The following is a 19,954-nucleotide window of genomic DNA, read 5'->3' as shown; positions in this document are numbered from 1 at the left end:
CCCAAGCACCTTACAAGGAAATCTCCAGGGCTCCTCATATATACAGGCATCGGTAGACCGGACATTAGTAAGCCTCAGCTGTTTAAGTCACTACAACAAGACTATCCAGTGACAACTATAGCAAAAGTTCTCTTAAGCCTTAAAACCATCTTTTAAGATTAAATGAACCTATTCAAAACACATTAATGCTTCTGTGCAACCTAATGCTAAGGAAGAGCTGCCGGCACTCACTCAGCAGGCTCATTACGATAGGTAGCTTGTGAATGGTCAAGGTCAAAGATGATGATGATGATAATAATAATAATAATAATAATAATAATAATAATAATAATAATAAGCCAAACAAAACAGGGAATGGGGAAATGGAGGAAGCTCATGGAACAGAGGTGACAAAAAAAAAAAAAAAACAACCCCCAAAATGATGACTTTCATACTGTGAAAGCTCATGGAACAGAGGTGACAAAAAAAAAAAAAAAAAAAAAAAACCCAAAACTGATGACTTTCATTACCTGTGAAATTCAATATAATTCTTAACTTCTCAAGAATCAAATACTCCAGTCCTATCAAATTATCAGAAGTTTCCATTATCTGCAGCAAACCTTTGACAATAGCAAAATAGGTAGAAGACCTGTTTTATCATGATTTGCATATAAAAGAAGCCCATCTGGGTTGATCTAAAAAAGATCTGTATCAACCTAAGTAGAAACTTGATCAGAAGAACAGGGCAGCAGCTGTCCATGCAAGCCTATTTTGGTGACAAAATACTTCAAAGCCGACGGAGGCTTTAGCGACCCAGGGTTTGCTGACTGGCCCAATGAAAATGTCAAGTACACACTTATAATGGAGCAATGCTGTAGGCACCAAGTAAAGCCAATGGGGCCGTGTCAGGCTCCACCAAGGAAAGGCAAACGTCACTTTCAATTATTGCGTTTCTCATTTCTGAGTCATGGGACAGGATGACATGGGAGGGGAGGGGGCAACTCTGCATGTGTTGAGCCAAGAGAAAGGAACTATCAGTTTGAAAAGACACCTACCCCAGGCACAGACACTCACATCAGAGAGCCCACCGAACGCCACTCATCTGTGGGGATGTGGCTCTGCAAAGATTCAGAGTAGCAGCTATCAGTTGCCTGCGCGCCTGGTCTCTCAAGACCACTGCTCACACCTCTCCCAAGTCTGATGTGGAAGTCAGATTAGAAATGCACACGGAGACTCGGAATTACTTTCAAACATTCCGGCCATTGCTAACTACACAGCTCACAGATGCACTGTGTGGGGAAGGAGGAACTTTACTGTGAAACCACTACCAGAAGACACTTGCGGGTAGCAGCCATGTGCACATAAGATGCATATGCACACGGCTAAGCTTTTCCACGGCCAGAAAGAACTTCTGATGCGCAGGGAAATACTTTGTGTAAGAACGAAAGCAAGAGTCACTCATCCTAGTGGCCAAATGACCGGCATGTTAGTAGTAACATAGTTTGGGGCAAAAAAAGCAAAGCAAAACAAAACAAAACAACAACAACGAAAGGAAGTGTATACAGCACATCTTTGTCCCATGGGCACACAAATTTGAGAACATGATCTGAAATGATTTAAAAAAATAAAAAGATGAAGGGGTGATCAACAATATGAGTTTTGGAAGAAAAGTAACAGAAATATTAATCTTTTATAATAATTATAAATCCCCTGCATTCTCCACATACCATAGAAATGATTTGGTTTAGCTTTCAAATATCAATCAAATAAAAACCAAACAAGATAGAGAGGGAGTTGTGCTGCGGTCTGCAAGGTGCACCTGTCCAGGGTCGCACAGGTAGCTGCTGACAGCTCCTCACCCGCTCGTGCATGTGTGGCGGCGGCCTCCTCAGTGACAGAACAAGTGCTTGTGCGTCAAGTATAAAATACAAGCCTTTAGTCACATACATCAGCTTCTTAGCTTTTGTAAATTTTTAAACAAAAAGGATAAATAAGGCACTGTACTTCTTAAAACAGAAACTGCTTGGTTCCAAGTTTAAAACCCAAGGAACAACCAGAAAATAACCTACAACTTCCCTTAGCCCCAGAGAAGAACTCTGTTCTCCAGTTAAGATGCATTTTCTGGCATCTCAAACTGGCGTTCCCCGTAACTACTCCGTGAAAGGCTTGAGAGGCTCATAAGACCAGATTCTGTTAATGCAAAATGGAAGCTTGCTCTCATGGGCCCGCTGCTCTCAGTGGCTACCCAGCTAGCTATCACTTGGCTTCTAATCGCCTCCGTTTGCCCTGGGAAGAGTCCAGTTTGGCCTTGAGCTTTCTTTTTCTCGGGGCAGTCCGGTTCTCTGGGCTTTTTGCTAAGGGTCTGGCACGGCCCCTACCACTGCTCAGCTTCCGGTTTCTCCTCCTCACTTTTGGGGGCTTTGAAGAGGCTTCTCGTGCGCCCCTTTGTTTTGAAGGCTTTGTCAGCGCTTCAGAGGCTGTCGCAGGATGGCCAGGTCTTCTGTTTGCATTCTCTTTTTCTTTCCTGGATGACAGGCAGCTCCTTCCAGGACCCTTTCTACAGACTCTCACTTTATTCTCTTTCAAGGTCATCTTCTTGGAGAGTTGGTTGCCTCTGTCCTTTGCAGCTAGCTTCTTGGCAGAAAGGCCTCTGCTGGCTTTCGGTGCCGGCCCCTTGTCCTTACCGTCTTGAGTACCGGAGCCTTCTGCTCTCTTGCGCTTGTTCTGACCTTCCACTTTAAGCAAAGTTTCTGGCATCTGCTTCCCTCTTCTCCCCTTGCTTCTCTCAGCTCTCTTGGGGTTGACGGGAAACCCATCTGCACCCACCTGGAGGGCGAGCTTTGGGGACATGAGCGGGTTGATGCATACGCTCTTGCGGCCCTGCTTCGTTTCAGAAGCCCCACCCAGTGAGCTGTCTAGGCGCTGTGCTCTGAGCTTTCCTCGAATATTGGAATACTTTCTAAGGATCCGGGTGCTGGCTGGAGTAGGCAAGTTGGTGGGAGGATGGCTTCTACCTTCCCTGACTTCCTCCACACTGTCTTCACTGCTAGGGCAGAGGCTGATGTCACTGCCATCCTCTGGCTCTATCAGGTCAGGATTCTCTCGTAGTTTAGCCCATAGCTTCTGTGTCTTCCAATTATTCCTAGCAGGAATGGCTCCAGGGAATTTCTTTAAGTGTTTTTTCAAGCGTTCTGCCTGTAGTGAACTAGGGTACATGGTGGAAGGAGGGTACTTCTGAAGAGGGTGTTTAACAAGGGGGATATCTCCTGGAAGACGAGTATTGAGTTTCTTCACAATGACCAAAGATCGAGTTTCTGTTGTCTCTAAGAACCACTTACAGATGTTAGACAGCTTAAAGTTTGTCATAAAGAGCATCTGAACGGGAGAAAATTTTTGCACCTCCAATGGACCCCTACACTTCCGAGCCCTCTTCTTGCTCTTCCAAATCTCCTTCAGCTTGTCAGACTTGCTTCTTGCTCTTGCTGTTGGCTGAGCTTCCTTCTCCAACTGGATCCAGCCCTTCTGAACTCGCAGGTAGTGGGCGTTGAAGCTGGCGATGAGCTCCTGGTTCTCCTCTTCTGCGCACCATCCCACAAACTTGGGCTGCTCTTCCACCACCGAGTCCTCGTCTTCCTCATCTAAGGGCTCTGCGCTCTCAGAAGTTCCGCTTTCCTTGGCTGCTGGATCTACTTGTGTGCCCTGCTTTTCTGAAGTCATTTTTGTAGTGTCCGAGGTATTCACACAATGAGCATGTCTCAGGTTGTAGGTAAAAGAAGGCAGTCTCTTAGGCCTTGTTACTGATTTTGGTGGCCCATCAGCTCCGTCACTCTGACTGGCTGATATCCCAGATGAGCTGCCTGGAGCGAGGCCAGCATCATCTTGACCGTGGGTATCCTCACTCACAGCTGCGGCCTCTGTGTCCTGTAGGGCAATGTGTCCCAGGTTCTCTTTTACCTGCTCTGGGTCCCTCTTGCGAGGAATGCGTTCTGAGGGCACATGGGCATTTCTCTCATCTATCTTGGACCAGTCATGGGTTTCCAGGTTGTCCCCAGGCAATGGCTGGCCAACAGTGGCTGGGTCACTGTTTGGGGAAGTCCCTCCCTCTTCCCTTTTAATTTCCTTTGCCAGCGAGTTTTTAACAGTCTGCCTTGTAATGACACCAACTCCTTCAGTCTCCTGCTTGGTCTCTTCATCAGAGGAATGTTCACTAACACCAGGGTCTTCAGGGTCCTCCAGATTGTCTGTATGGATGCTGTCACTCACTGGGCCCTCAGATGTCACCCCACCAGAGTCCCCTTCTCTTTTAGAATGCTTTACAGCAGGATTTTTAGAAACCCTGATTTCAGAACAAGCAGCGGATGAATCCAAACCCTGGCTTCCTGGGTACCTGTCAGCAGAGGAAGGATCTACAAGCTGACTTCTTAGGCACCTATCAGAGGCCTCGGGGAACTTTCTAGCCTTTTTCTTCTTATCCACATTCTCTTCAGGTGAGTCAGAGTTTGGCTCACTCGGATCATTTTCTGCTGAGTATTTTCTATCATTGTCATGCTCCTCCAGGTGTCCTGTTCCACTTGCAGCCTCACCTTCTTCCATGTCACTTGGGTTCTCATCAGTGACAGTGCTGCTCTCCAGGAGGGGCAGGGAGTCGTCAAGCAACAGTGTCTCCCCAGGCGTGTCTCTGGTGTCAGCCTCCTCAGTGCTGGTGCTCTGGTCATGCTCAGACAGTTCTAGACCTAGGGGTGGATCTAAAGCCACAGCGGAACTTTCATCTTCTGAGCATGGAGAACTCTCCTCTCTCACGGCTGTTTTAGGAGAAGACTGAGGTCTACAGAGGTGGTCTTCACTGTCCTCCCGGGAGGTGAAGTGGCGCTCCTGTGCCTGCATTTCCTCTGGACCTAGCTGGGAGGCTGGTGGCTGGTCTTGCAGGGAGGCTGTTGGTTGGTCTTGTTCTGGGAAAGACAGCACACTTTCTGTGGGAGGTGAGATCACAATGCTGCCTTCTGGCACCTCAGACATATCGTCATCAGGGAGGAGAGCAGGCAGGAGGCATGCTGGGCTAGAGGCTGTGGTTTCTCCCGGCCTAGGGGAGCTACTAGGATCCTGTTCCTGCATGCTGAGGCAAACCTCTGCCTCCTGATGCTCTTTTGCTGATGTGTCTTCGTCCCCTCCCTCAAGGGAGGTTCTGTCTTTCCTAGGATCGTCACAGATATTTTCTTCTAGAGGCTGCTCACCTACTGTGGAAAGCTGCATATCAACTGTGGAAATCTGTACATCCACTGCAGGAAGTTGTACACCTACTGTGGGAAGCTGTACATCCACTGCAGGAAGTTGTGCACCTACTGTGGGAAGCTGTACATCCACTGCAGGAAGTTGTGCACCTACTGTGGGGGGCTGCACATCTGCTGTAGGAAGTTGTGCATCTACTGATGAAAGCTGGACATCTACTCTAGGAAGTTGTGTACCTACTGTGGAAAGCTGCACATCTGCTGTAGGAAGTTGTACACTTCCTGTGGGAGGCTGCACATCTGCTGTAGGAAGTTGTGCACCTACTGTGGGAGGCTGTACATCCGCTGTAGGAAGTTGTACACCTACTGTGGGAGGCTGCACATCAGTTGTAGGAAGTTGTGCACCTACTGTGGGAAGCTGCACATCTAATGTGGGAAGCTGTACATCTACTGTGGGAAGCTGCACGCCTACTGTGGGAAGCTGCACACCTACTGTGGGAAGCTGCACACCTACCGTGTGCTTTGAGGTGGGAATAAGAGTCTGCTTGGGAGTCACCACTGCCTCTGATGCTATTGGTGAGCAGCTTCCTTTATCTTGGGAACATAAATTTCTGGCCAGTGTGCGAACAGTTGGCAGCTCACAGCAGTCACCATTGAAGAAGTATCCCCGGGTACTCTTTCGGGCTGTTTTCCGAGAAGACAGTATGGATCTTTGATTCTCAAAGTGGCATTCTGTTATTGGTTGGCTGATATAAACAACATCACACTGGTTGTCATAATCGTTTATCCTCAACCCGGATGCCCTCTTACTTTTCCGAGCAGTCTTGATGGAGGCCGACATCATCTTGGTTTGTGAGTGACCATTGGATGCTCTGTGTATAGTTGGCTTGGGGCTGGGAGCTAACCAACCACCTCTGGAATGATCAAATTGGCTCTTGTCTCTGGGATAAGTCTGGAAACCCACCTTGTTTCTACCTAGTGAATGAAGATGGTTCTCTTGCTTTGGCCTTGCATCTTGCTCATCTGTCTCTAAATCCTGGTGTAAGGATGTTTTTGAGCTACACTGTAAAGCATTCTCTTTGTCTGCAGTACTAGATGAGTTTCCCATAAACCCCGAGTCCCATGTCTCTTCTGATAAAGCTCTGACTGAGTTTCTTTGAGACACAATACAGCTACCACCCTCTTCAGTATTCTCAGCTACCTCTTCCACTGCAGCCAGACTTTGGACTGACGCTGGGGCACTGTCTTCGGCATCCTCACAGGGTTTCTTGTTTGTGTCTTGCTCCTGGCCAGTGGTTTGCCCCTCTAAGCTTTTAGAACTGTGGGGGGAATTAGAGGAGAAAGAGTCCAGTGTACTGAGGCATCCCGTGGTGGGACTGTCTGCAGAACTTGTGGGGTTATGTTGACCGTCTAGAGGTTCAGAGGAATCTTTCTGGACAGTGCTCAGCGCATTGTCTCTCCCATCTACAGAGTCTTTCTCAGGAGGTGGTTCCTTCATGGTTTCTTCAGTCACATTCAGGGAGCTAGGAGAACCGGATGAGTCTAAGAACAACTTTACAGAGGCAGGAGAACTACCCTCGAGACAATCATCCTTTTCATCTTCTCTGCTGCTCAGCTGGGCACAGCCCGAATCGCAAGCAGAGACGTCCATCGCTGTGGAATCCAAAGGCTGCAAGTCCTCAGAACCTGGCTGAGACTCAGTATACAGGTCACTCAGGACGCGGATGAATTGCTTCTGATGATGATTGCACAACTTGACCATAAACTTCTCCAGTGGAGACTTTGATTGACACTTAGGATCAGCTACGGGTGCCTCTGCTGAATCCTCTCTAGACAAAACAGAAAAAGGAAAAAATTAGTATATGCATTTCCAAAGAACTGTTTGTATAGTATGAACTGTATCAGATGCTATTTATATTGTAAAGGGAGGACATTGTGGTGAAAACTGTCATTTACTTTCAAGTCTGTTGTATGCTTTAGTTCAACAAAGAACGTATAATTAGACTGCATAGCCGGCCCATCATATTCTCAAAAACTTAGTATCTCTCATATGTTTTTATGTTTATGGTGCTAGGAAGGTATGCTACCACTGAGCTGCATTCCAAATCCTACTTCATACTTTCTACACTTAAAAAGACAGAGGCAGGCGGATTTCTGAGTTCGAGGCCAGCCTGGTCTACACAGTAAATTCCAGGACAGTCAGGGCTATACAGAGAAACCCTGTCTCGAAAAACCAAAAAAAAAAAAAAAATCAGAAATAGTTATCTTAGAAGAAACATTGAAAATAACATTTCACCACATTAACCACATTATTAACTCCGTATGGTCAACACAGAGCAATCCTTATCCAAAAATCTGTAACGCTCCAAAATGTTAACCTTTTCATGGTGGCACAAGTGGGAAATTACACACCATGCCAGTGTTAAGTGCAAGACTACTGAAGACTCTGTGAAAGACTCCTCTTAGGCTGTTATGAACGCAGTGGGCCTGACCGTAAGTGAACTCTGACATTAGAACTGGGCCTCACTGCTACATCATTAAATCATTAAATATATGCAAACATACTAAAATCTGAAGAAAGCCAAAATTCAAACCATGTCTTCTCAAGTATTTTGGATAAGGGCTGCTCAACCTGCCCTTCAGTTTAGGCCTAGGCAACGGTGCTAAAACAGCCACTAGCTTTAGTTTATAACACGACAAAAATTCAGACATACTACATCACAGACATCAGCTTAGAAGTATTTTGAGAACTCAATGGCTTTAAGACGATTTCTCAGAAAGAACAATTGGCTGGAGAGCCACCAACACCGTGCTCCAGAACAAGGTACAAACAGAAAGAAATTTCACAGTGGGGGCCATCAGCTCTGATCTGTGCAAGGCAGAAGCACCCTCACAGTAGCCCACCACCAAGCTCCCCCAGAATAGCACCAGGAAACATTTCAGTCACACAAGCTGCTCTACATGAAAGCTAAATTCATACTGGGAAGCCAATGGGGAGGGAGAGGCCAACACTAGGTTCATGACAGAGCACAAACATGGCCTGCGGGGATGGCCAGGGGTGTCATGGTGGCTTTGGGCTTCTGGATGCACAATTTTTACCAAGCTGACATGGAAGAGCCCAGATTTTGAGACAACTTCTCACACATACACTTTTCTCAGCCCCTCTGGTTTATAGACCTTTAGGAGACTATTATTTGATGGTATGTGAAACACGACAGAACACAGACGGTAGCTTCATGTGTGTTGAACATGTATTGATACGTCTTCTGGCTTACTTTTCCATCTTTGACTTTGGTTGGCCTCATGGCCAGGACATGTCTTTATAGAAAGGTTTACCACAGACAGCCTGTGTCACCTGCCTTTCCACCTCCCAATGGTGGCAGAGTTACAGTAAAGGACATGGGAGCTGCAAAGGAGACCTCTGACTCGACCCCTACTCTGACAGGAGAATCAGGAAGTTAACCAATCTCTCGGAACCTTAGCTGCACCTGACACTGGGACTGAATAGCAGTGTACTGAGACTGTGTACTGAGACAGTGTACTGACAGTGTGACTGAATGGCAGTGTACTGAGACTGTGTACTGAGACTGTGTACTGAGACAGTGTACTGACACTGGCACTGAATGGCAGTATACTGAGAGTCTGCACAAAAGCAGGGCTTAAACAGTTTTGGCTTCTGTCTGCCTTTTAAAAAAGAAACTTTTTATTCTTTGTGAACTTCACACCATGCAACTCCAGTCCCACTCATCTCCCTGTCTCTTTGTATCTACCATCTATCCTTGCAACCTCCCCTTTCCCAAGAAAACAACAACAACAACAATCTCACTGCAGAAGCTGTAGTGAGTCACAGTGTGTCCCACAGTACACCCTTCTGTCCACACATCTTTACTTGCAAATGTTCATTGCAGTAAGTCATTGGTCTGGTTCAAGACCCCTGTCTTCTGCTACTCTATGGATACTCCATCCTCACTAGGGCTCCTCTCGGGTACCCTGTTGTCTGTGCCAGGGAGATCCTGCAGCTTTGGATCTGCAGGGCTGACCCCTTCACATGCTCCAGTAGTTCCTAGGGTGGGCCAACTCAAAGTCCTGGATCTGGGCCTGGGTGGCAGCCGTGTTGGTCAGCCCACCAGCTCTCCCTCACCCACACCACCAGGGTGAGCTTTGTGGCACTGCTCTGGCTGGCTTAGTCAATGCCTCAACTGGCAAGGCTGACTCTGCCTCTTATGTGCTTGGCAAAAGCAGTCAAGGTTCTCGCTTGCTTCCCAGAGTGACCTGAAACTTTCTGTCTAGCTGAGGCTAACCTTGAGTCCTACTCATTCTCCAGTTTCCGCTTTCCCAGTGTTAGGATTACAGGTGTGTGCCCTCACAGGCAGCTAAACCTTTAATTATGTTTATATCATGTATGTGTGTATGTCTCATGTGCACATGTGCCACAGCATAGAGAGAGAAGTCAGAGGTCAGATTTTGTGAGCATGTTTTGTCCTCCCAAGCATGTGGGTCTCTGGGATTAAACTCGGGTCATCAGGCTTGGTGGCAAACACTTAGATACACTGAGCCATCCTGACAGCCCCTGAATTTTTGAATATATTTTGGTGTAATTCTTCACAGAATCACACCACCACTTAACACGTATCTTTCTCTCCATTCTGCCTTTATTTCTCTGAGAATCAGTATTTACCCCCATCAGGACAGAAGATGGAAGACAGTAGCTGTCGGAGATGGCAAATGATGTGTTCTTAGTAGAGATGTTTCAAAGTTCTGAATGTGACGTATTTTGTAGGCAATTTGGATCCATAGGCAGGAGCCTGGCAGTAAGTAGTGTCCTTGGGGCTGAGAGACTGCACATTAACACTAACCTTTGTCCAGCTATCATTAAATAGCTAACTTTACAACTATAGCCATAAAACTACTTTTGGCTGTGACTCCAAATTACTACTCACCACCCCCACAAAGCTTTTAAAGAGAAATCTAATTTAGACGATTTTAATTTCTTACCATTCCGCTAATGTTTAGAGTTAACCTCAACTTCCTGGTACTTAACTATATTTCTGTATTTTTCATGTTTGGCTTTAAAAAATGGTGTCAGTCTGACTTAAATGGCTAAAGATCTACCTATGCTTGGCAGTACTCGGGTTTCCCTGAATCCCTGAATCTTTAACGGAGCCCAAATACAGCACTCGCACTAACTTTGGTCACCCCTAGGCAACTGCGAATTGAACAGAGCAGAGGTTCTGTCTTGTAGAGAATTTCCTCACTCTGACTCTGAAAGAGCATGGCCTTTTAGCTCCGTGATTAGTCTGTATCATACATGTTCTGGACACCTGACTAAATAGGATCTTTACAAGAAATATATCGCAATCTTTGCAGTCCTCTGTCTGACTTTATAGTATGCTGAAATAACTTTATGTCTGCTCAATAGGAGGCCTATCTGTAATAGGGAGGTGAGTTATTTAGCAAGCAGAATATCACCACCAAAGCACAGTAAGATCATAGGGATTGGTAAACTGGACAGAGGCTATAAAAGAAGAGGGGAGCTCTTGGAATTGGTCCTGGGTTTATCTCCTTGGTGAGAAATGGTCTATGTGACCTTGGTCACAGTCTTTCTACCTTTAGCTCAATGCCTAATTCAGCAGGGTGTGGCAAAGGATAAGATAATATTCATAAAAACTGTAAAAGGCACAGTTTAAAAGCAACATGTTGCTTCACAACCTTATCTTTAATGATTTACTCAATGATGTTTTTCCAGATCAGAGGTTAGGCATAGCTGAACTCTATTTAGTCAATACTGCAATACTTACATTCCTGTGGCTAATATAAATGGTGGCCAGTCAATGTTCAGGTTACTTTTCACTAAAGAACAGATCAAAATGTGGCAGGAAGCTAAATGTCAAGTGTAAGAATCTGGGAGTAATAGATTCAGTAATACTTTCTCCAGCAGTTAGTGTGTAACCACCCAAAGACTGCTGCGCAGGCACATCAGTATCACTGAGGACCAAAATATGCTTTTCTTGACTGCACAAGACCACTAGTAAATATATGGGAGCTAATGTTAGGAGCAGAAAGAGTTAAGTTTGGGGAGGAGAAAGAAGGCTTTAGACAAAGCAGACTATGGCTAGAGTATTCAATTTGGCTTATTTCCTTAAACAAAACATAAAAATGTATGCCCAGTCCCCTATCAAGGTGTACGGAGTATACATTTGCTAGGTGGTAACTGGAAAGAATGCTTCCCACTTCTTCACTAGATCTTTTTCAGGATATGGTGAGTCTGCTGACAGGTTAGGGGGGTTGGGAGCAACAGAGAGGGGGTAAGGAGGGCACACATCTGAGAGGGGAGATGGAAAGGGGGGCTCTTAAGGGAGGGAAGTAAACATAGAGGGAGAAGGGTAGAGTAATAAGGGTGCCAGAAAAAGCTGCAAGAAATTTAACTATCTTTAAAAAAAACTATAATACACACAATTTTATATGTATTTTATACATATATAGTTTTAGTAAACTTTTCTCACTGGGTTAAGGGTGCTTCCTATAAGAGCCAAGGACCATCTTAAAAAAAAAAAAAAAAACAGGCCAGCGGTGGTGGCGCACGCCTTTAATCCCAGCACTTGGGAGGCAGAGGCAGGTGGATTTCTGAGTTCGAGGCCAGCCTGGTCTACAAAGTGAGTTCCNGCCAGCCTGGTCTACAAAGTGAGTTCCAGGACAGGCAGGACTACACAGAGAAACCCTGTCTCGAAAAAACCAAAAAAAAAAAAAAAAAAAAAAAACCAAAAACAAAAACAAACAAAAAAAAAAGCCAAACCAAACCAAACAAACAAAAAAACCACACTACCCATGTGAATCCCTCTTTTGAATAGTTGGCTAGAGCTGTCCAAGACACTCCCAACATATAGCCTACTGCTGCTGTCCTTGGTTGCTCCCCAGAGCAAGTCCTTAAAGAAACCGTGTACCTCAGGAACAGGTCCCAGAGACCCCCGAGCTGTGATGGATGGGCCTGAGTGTCCTCTCCCTAGGGACGAGTTCCATGGCACCATAAAGGAAGCATTATCTCCTCACGGTGATCTCGGATTTATCACTCTCTTATCTCTAAAGTATGAGGACATGGGCTTGATCCCCAGCTCCTCAAGAAACGGGACATGGAAGCTCTTATAATCTCAGTGTGGGGTAGGTAAGAACAAAAGGATCCCTGGGGCTGATTAGCTAGACAGTCCAGTCCTTTACCCTTTTGGAGGCTACATATCAGATATTCTGAGTATAAAATATTAACATTATGATCTATTATAGTAGCAAAGCTATAGTTATAAAGTCGTAACAAAGTAACATTGAGGTTGGAAATCAGCGTAGCATAAGGAACTGCATTAGGGAGATGGAGAGCCACTGTTCTAGTTGACTTGGTGAGCTCTAGGTTTATTAAGAGGCTTGGTGAATACCCACTACAGAGTTCTGGCTGGCTTGTGCATGGCACACTCCACAAGTCAAAGTACAGGTAAAAGTGACAGAAAATGAGAAGGAAAGCTGTTTCATTCACGTTTTCTCGGTAGTTGAAATCTAAAGGATCTCAATTTCAACAAAATTTTAGAGAAAGGGAACACTAAAAATTGGAAAACTAACTAACCCCTCCTTGGGACAGAATCATGAAGGGTGGTGATTGTGTATGGTAGGCGATCAAGCTAGGGTTGATCTCTTCCCACTGTGGGAGCAATTCTCTGGGAGTCACTGGTAACAGCAACACCGGAGAGCCCTGGCTGAAATCAGCGATACCAAGCAGAAGGCCAGCAATCCTGATGGCTTTCTCTCCATTTACTGGTTTCTTAACCAAACGTGCTCAAAGCAGATAAGAGAAAATGTCACCAGTTATATGAATTAATACGACACCAGGAGAAGGGCTGGCGCTATGTATGAAGCAGTGTGTTGACTCTCCTGCCTTTCAGGGCTGTATATCCCGGCTCTGAGGCAGGTTTCAGAACATATCTCAAATAGGCAGTAGTTTTGAGGCACATATACTCAATCCCCTGCTTTCTTCAGCTTGATTGTTTTGTTTTTTTTCTGAATTTTAACCAGTCTGATTATTACACTATAATAAATACAACTACAAAGAATGCATGTTTACTCTTTATGCTTTGCTTATCAGCACATGGTGAACAGGAGGAAGTGCGAGCCTTGGTAGCGCAGGACCAGAGTGCAAGGGCCAACCCTTCCCAGCAGCGTGATGGCCTCCCAAACTGCACATCCCAACCAACCCATTCTCAAGGCCTCCCTGCCAAACTCATTTTTGCTTGTCATTCAGTCATCTCAAGCAAGCTATCACAAGATCAAACATACTACATTTGGTGTTAATTAGACAAAAGGCAATTCAAAGCATGCAAAGGATGAGATTTTAGACTGGGTGACATAAATTTAAAACAGTTCCTGGAAGTTACACCACTGAATGCTGGAACAGAACATTAACTTGGTAAGAACACACACTAAGCACTCACTATAAGAACTCCTGTGGAATCTGAAGTAGACTGTAGGAAATCATCCAGTTTACATTTAAGGTACAGACAGACCTCTGGCCAGGACAGACTTGAGCTGAGAAGGATCATATACCCTGAGCCCCACGGAGCCGGATCTCCGGGTGATAAGGTCACCATCACAGGAGAAAGAGAACAGGATGAGCCAGAGAGGGTAAAGTGCTTTCTGCCTTACCTTCCTTCTTCTGAAGTGTAAATCAAATTGTTCTTTAGGGAGCTGCCCTTTAGTTTAAATCATCTTAGGCAAAATACAGACCGAAGGGGTTCCTTCTCCAAGGGAAGGAGAACTAATCTTATATGCTGCCTGTTCCTTTAAGGGTGATAAACAGAGCCTGGTGTGGTGGTACCCGCCTTTAATCCCAGCACCTGGGAGGCAGAGGCAGAAGGATTGCTGAGTTCAAGGCCAGCCTGGTCTACAGAGTGAGTTCCAGGACAGCCAGGGCTATACAGAGAAACCATGTCTCGAAAAACCAAAACAAACAAACAAACAAGTAAAGCCGGGCGGTGGTGGTGCCCGCCTTTAATCCCAGCACTTGGGAGGCAGAGGCAGGCGGATTTCTGAGTTTGAGGCCAGCCTGGTCTACAAAGTAAGTTCCAGGATAGCCAGGGCTACACAGAGAAACCCTGTCTTGAAAAAACCTAAATAAATAAATAAATAAATAGTGATAAGCAGTTAGACAACTGTTCAAAGACCTGGAATGGCCCAAGCAAAGAAGTCCACTATCAGACACATTCTAATGATTAGGTATGTACTTCATTTGTGATAATTATAATAGTTAAAAAAATCACTAATTTGCAGAGCAGTATGGGCAGAGGGATGTCCATCTGAAACAACTATGTGAGGAGTCGACAGAGCAATCACAGGAAAGAATGCTTGCCACAACAATCTCAGCAACACACGGTTGTTTCTGTTTAAGAAACGAACTGCTATGCCCTGACAATACCAGATGATCTAGCAAATCAAATGGCTGCACGGCATCCTGACCTTGGCCATGTTTCTATGAAACCTCAACTTTTTCAAGTTCTCTTGAGGTTAAGTTTCTTCTACCACTGAAATTTTACATTTTAGAACACACATCTGTGGTGAATTCTAAAGCTTAATACCTTTGATGGCATATAGTAAGTTACTTAAGATGTACACAATATATAATGCCTAAGTAATTATTTCAAGAAGCTTAAGATTTAATATTCTCAATTGTTTACTTCATGGATGTTAGATAAGGAAAAAGGAAATGTTTGGGTATAAAATGGAAGTATAGAGGTAAACAATTTTTAAAAACTTATTGTATGTGTATGAGTGTTTTGTCTGTATGTATGTCTGTGCCAAGTGCATGCCTGGTGCCCAGAAGAGGATGTCAGATTCCCTGGAACTGGACTTAAAAGGAGGCTACAAGGAGTCATGTAGGTGCCAGGAACTGAACCCAGATGGTCTGGGAGAGCAGCAGTATTATTAACCGACACCACTGCTTCAAGCCCATATTTTGCTTCCTGAAGAGATGGGGTCTTGCTATGTTGCCCTTGCTTGGGTTAGAGGACTCCCACCTCAGTCTGAGGAGGTGGATTACAGACTTGTGTCACTGCACAGAGCCTGAGTAGTTTTACATCTTCTTTTTCTTTTCTGGGGTCTTCCTGTTATTACCATCCTGCACCAGCCTTTATTCAGAAACACCCAAGAACATTGCTGAGGGGTGGTGTAAAGTGTAAGGTGTCATGGTGGGGTGAGCTAAGTAGATTTAAACTTGTTCTTACTTGGAAACAGTGGAAGACATAAATGTAATTAAATGTAAACACTCCCATGCAGACATAAAGCTAGAGGCCTTACTAATGATCCATCAGTATTGCTTCCCACACACTACTGAGATGAGTTTGTAGGCTAGCTTTCTTGGGAGATAGCCTGCAAGCTCTGTGCTATTAACTAATTTTAGGCACCACTTTCTATTCGGCACATGTGTTCTAATATTGCCCAAACCAGGTCTTGTCACGTTTGTCAGTGAATTTCTGCCAACTTCCTGTTGCTTGACTCTCTACCCTTCAGCCCATCTCCCTGTGGGAGTGGTCCCAGCTCTCCGCTCACCTTGTCTCCACCTTTTATTGAACAACACTGACCCTGTGAGCTAACTGTTTTCAACCCATCTCCACCCAGGGCTATGAGGCTTTTGTAGGTCAGGGTCTATTCTAACTTGATAACTTCACTGATTACAGTCTAGGGAAACTCACTGCATGCACGAAGCAATGAATAAGCCAACAAAATAAAGTTAACTATGTAGCGAAAATGATTTCCCTAACATATTCCCAATGAAACTGAAAGGGGAAGAAAAAACACTTTTGATAGACAATCAGAAAGGTCAGAAGTAGCTTTCAGTGAAAATATATTCAAATCAACCCAACAGGAGAAAGGGGTTTTAATTACTAGCAAACACGGGAAATAAGTTCAGGTATCCTATTGCACACGAGGGGGAAGATTTGGAGTGGTTTCTAAAAGGAATTATCTTTGAGGAGATACATATGCTTACCCTATTTGAACATTATATAATGTACAAATTCATCAAATAACTTCATAAGGTGAAAATTAATACGCACTATTCACACCTCAATTTACAGAATAAAAAGTGTGAAAGGGGGCATTCTGAAGGCCAGACAGTGAGTGTGTCTCTGACAAAGCACACAGGTGCATGCCAGTGCACTGTGACAAAAGCAGATGTGCACAATGACTTCCAAAGCCAGGACAGAATCTCAATGCTAAGCCAGGATACAGAGATACTGTACTAGACACTAGTACCCAAGTCCACGTACACAGGTTACCCTAATAGCTGCCCTCTGTCACCCCCCCCACACACACACACGCAGGCAGGCACGCAGACACACAGACAGACAAGGATATACACAATCAATCTGCAAGAGGCTAATATTACATCTAGTTTTAAACACTCTAAATGTGTATCTCTAAAAGCTATACTGGCAGCTCTTCTTTATCAAGGTATTTTAAGCCAACCTAACAGGCAATGTAATATACACTGTTAAGCCATTTGTCAGTTTGCAATACACAGAACCTCCATATAATTAAAGAGTTAACTATAGTCACATTAACTAGGCAGCAAACTCTCACAAAATTCTACCACTGGAAAGATTAAAGGTTTTGTTGTTTACTTAGGGGGAGGGAGCAGTCTGCTCTGTAGCCCACAATGATTTGAACTTGTGATGCACCTGAATCCACCTCTCTAGCCCTGTGGAGACTTAGACCACCATGCCATTGAGAACAAGTTTTGATTATTAAATGGACACTCCCACACACAGTTCTTAAAGGAGTATTAGTTACACTATTACCTACTTTTTGAAAATACCTAGATCCAAGATATATGAACTTTTGGCCTTGTAAAGTGGTATATTTGTGTATATTTAAATTCAGTTAAAATTTATATGTGTGGTAGTTTGAATAAAAATGGCCCCCGTGTGCTTTAAATGGAGTGGTACTACCTGAGAGAGGGATTAAGAGGTGTGTGTGAAAAAAAAAAAAAAAAGAGGTGTATGTGGCCTTAGCTGGGCAGTGGTGGCGCACGCCTTTAATCCCAGCACTTGGGAGGCAGAGGTGGGCGGATTTATGAGTTCAAGGTCAGCCTGGTCTACAGAGTGAGTTCCAAGACAGCCAAAGCTATACAGAGAAAAAGCCCTGTCTTGAAAAACCAAACCAACCAACCAACCAACCAACCAACAAGAGGTGTGGCCTTGCTGGGGGAAGTATGTCACTGGGAATGGGCTTTTAAAAGCCAAATCCAGCCCTACTGTCTGTCTCTCTCACTTTATTCCTGCTGCCTGATGGTTTACATGTAAGACTCTCAGATACCTCTCCTATACGTCTGTCTGCATGCCACCATATTTCCTGCCATGCTCATAATGGACTAAACCTCTGAAATTGCAACCAAGGCTCAGTTAAATCCTTTTAAAATAAGAGTTGACATGGTAATAGTATCTCTTCACAGCAATAGAATACTGAGACAATATGCTTAATATTAAATTATTTATGTGTACTTGAAAATATGTTTGAAATATGAAAATACGTTTGCATGTACACCATGTGTGTGCTTGGTGCCTTAAGAGAACAGAAGAGGGCACTGGATCCTGAGACTGGAGTTAGAGATGTTTTCAGCTGTTATGTAGGTGCTAAGAATTGAACCCTGGTCCTCTGGAAGATCAGCCAATACTTTTAACTGATAAGCTATCTTTCTAGCTCTCAATATAATTTTAAACTGTATCTTCTACTTTGACACTGGTTCTATTTTTGATTTAGTTAAAACAAACAAACAAGGAGTGGCTGGTTTGATTAGTTTTCCCTAAACAGGATCACAATATGCAGAAAAGCACTTTTTCAGGTTTCAGCCATAGTCCTCAATTGGGGTTAAAATAAGGTTGTCCAGGCCTCCTTTTTAAGCTCTAATGACCTTAACAAAGCACAACGATCTGATTTTGTATGTCTACAGTGATTTATGACGCCTCCTAAGGATTTACCTCTGCTTTACTGGGCACTTGCATGTAAGAACCAACTTGCTTGGGTGCTATTTTACATGAAGCGTCTAATATAAACTCCATAGCAACTGGATATGCCAAGTACTGCAGCCCTTTTTTACAGAGGATGGAAACAGAGGCTTGGTAACTTGTTAAAACCTGGAAACAGAGGCTTGGTAACTTGTTAAAACCGTATAGCAATAGAAGAGAAGGTAACTGGGCCCATCAAATTCTGTTTCTTAGACTTGGGATACCTCCTCACTTTGTCCTACCTATTCAGGTCTTTAAAAGCCTTCAATTTGCCAGGCGTGGTGGCGCACGCCTTTAATCCCAGCACTTGGAAGGCAGAGGCAGGTGGATTTCTGAGTTTGAGGCCAGCCTGGTCTACAAAGTGAGTTCCAGAACAGCCAGGGCTACACAAAGAAACCCTGTTTCGAAAATACAACAAAACAAAACAAAACAAAACAAAAAAGGCGGGGGGGGGGCTTCAATTTGTAATTTTTGTTCTGAGTCCAAGTTCTACGTTTTTAATACTGGGTATTACTACTTCCTAAACTGATATATTTTCTTGAACCAAACCAATAATGACATTTAGTTGGTTGAGCTGAATCTAAAGATAAAACTCCACATTCTCATTTTGATTGTGCAAATTATGCTGCTATAGTGTATGTAAGTGTAATGGCCTAGAATTGTGTTAAGGACAAGAACAAGGCTCCCAACAGTCATGTTTTCAAGAATGAAAGATTATAGAATGGTACCAAGAGTCCCATTCGTCAGTAAGTTAACCAAGCTTCTTGCAGATGTATAATTGTCTTACTTAACTATACAAAACTACACACTTGAAAAATGTTTTAAGAGGGGGCTGGACAGACAGCTCAGCAGTTAAGAGCACTGGCTGTTCCTTCAGAGGACCAAGGTTCAATCCCCATCACCCAAATGGCAGTTCTCAAATGACTGCAATGCCAGTTCCAGGGAAGGATCTGATACCCTCACAAACACGTGGTCAAAACATCATTACACCAAAACAAACAAAAAGAGATAAAGAGAGAAAGGGAGGGAGCGAGGGATGGAGGAAGGAAGGAAGGAAGGAAGGAAGGAAGGAAGGAAGGAAGGAAGGAAGGAAGGAAGGAAACAAGGATGGTTAAGGGTACTGACTGACCCTCCAGAAGGCCTCTAAGTACCTACACAGCAGTTTAGAACCTTCTCTAACTCTAGTTTCAGAAGACTAGATGCCCTCTTTTGACTTCTCCAGCATCAGGTAATAAACAGACATACACAGACAGAACACCACACACATAAATAAAATGGAAAAGCAAATAGCTAGGATGACAAATGTCCCACATTTTGAGAGAGTCTAATTTTACAGCCCCAACTACTTTTGAATTCATGATCCTAAGTATGGGAGTTAAAGACTATGCTATCACACCCAGCTTAAACTTTTGAATTACAATTAAAAGGGAAGTGGGGGTGGGAGAAATGAGGGCTCTGGCAAGACACTTTGAAACAGAGAACATACCTAAGTTTTACATGTAAAAATTATGACAGTACTCTGGGTGTGGGGCTCAATACTATATTTTTTTCTTTTTTTTGGTTTTTGGTTTTTTGAGATAGTTTCTTTGTGTAGCCCTGGCTGTCCTGGAACTCACTCTGTAGACCAGGCTGGCCTTGAACTCATAAATCCGCCTGCCTCTGCCTCCCAGGTACTAGGATTAAAGGCGTGCGCCACCATTGCCCAGCAATTCTATA

The 19,954-nt window shown here is 44.2% G+C and overlaps 1 protein-coding gene across 6 annotated transcripts in view; it reads right to left on the bottom strand.

Moving 5' to 3' along the window:
* Nucleotides 1-517: 517 nt before the first annotated feature.
* Nucleotides 518-19,954, bottom strand: part of Lcor (ligand dependent nuclear receptor corepressor) — a 102,821-nt gene continuing 83,384 nt past the window's right edge. For all 6 annotated transcript variants that reach the window (XM_029544767.1, XM_029544786.1, XM_029544774.1 and 3 more), the window contains one exon: nucleotides 518-7,033. In XM_029544767.1, the coding sequence (XP_029400627.1) occupies nucleotides 2,236-7,033 (4,798 nt within the window). In that variant the 3' untranslated portion in view covers nucleotides 518-2,235. The remainder of the gene's footprint in view (nucleotides 7,034-19,954) is intronic.

The sequence above is a fragment of the Mus pahari genome, chromosome 1 (assembly GCF_900095145.1).
Source record: "Mus pahari chromosome 1, PAHARI_EIJ_v1.1, whole genome shotgun sequence".
Classification (NCBI taxonomy): Eukaryota; Metazoa; Chordata; class Mammalia; order Rodentia; family Muridae; genus Mus; species Mus pahari.
This window is presented reverse-complemented; position numbering and strand designations above follow the sequence as displayed.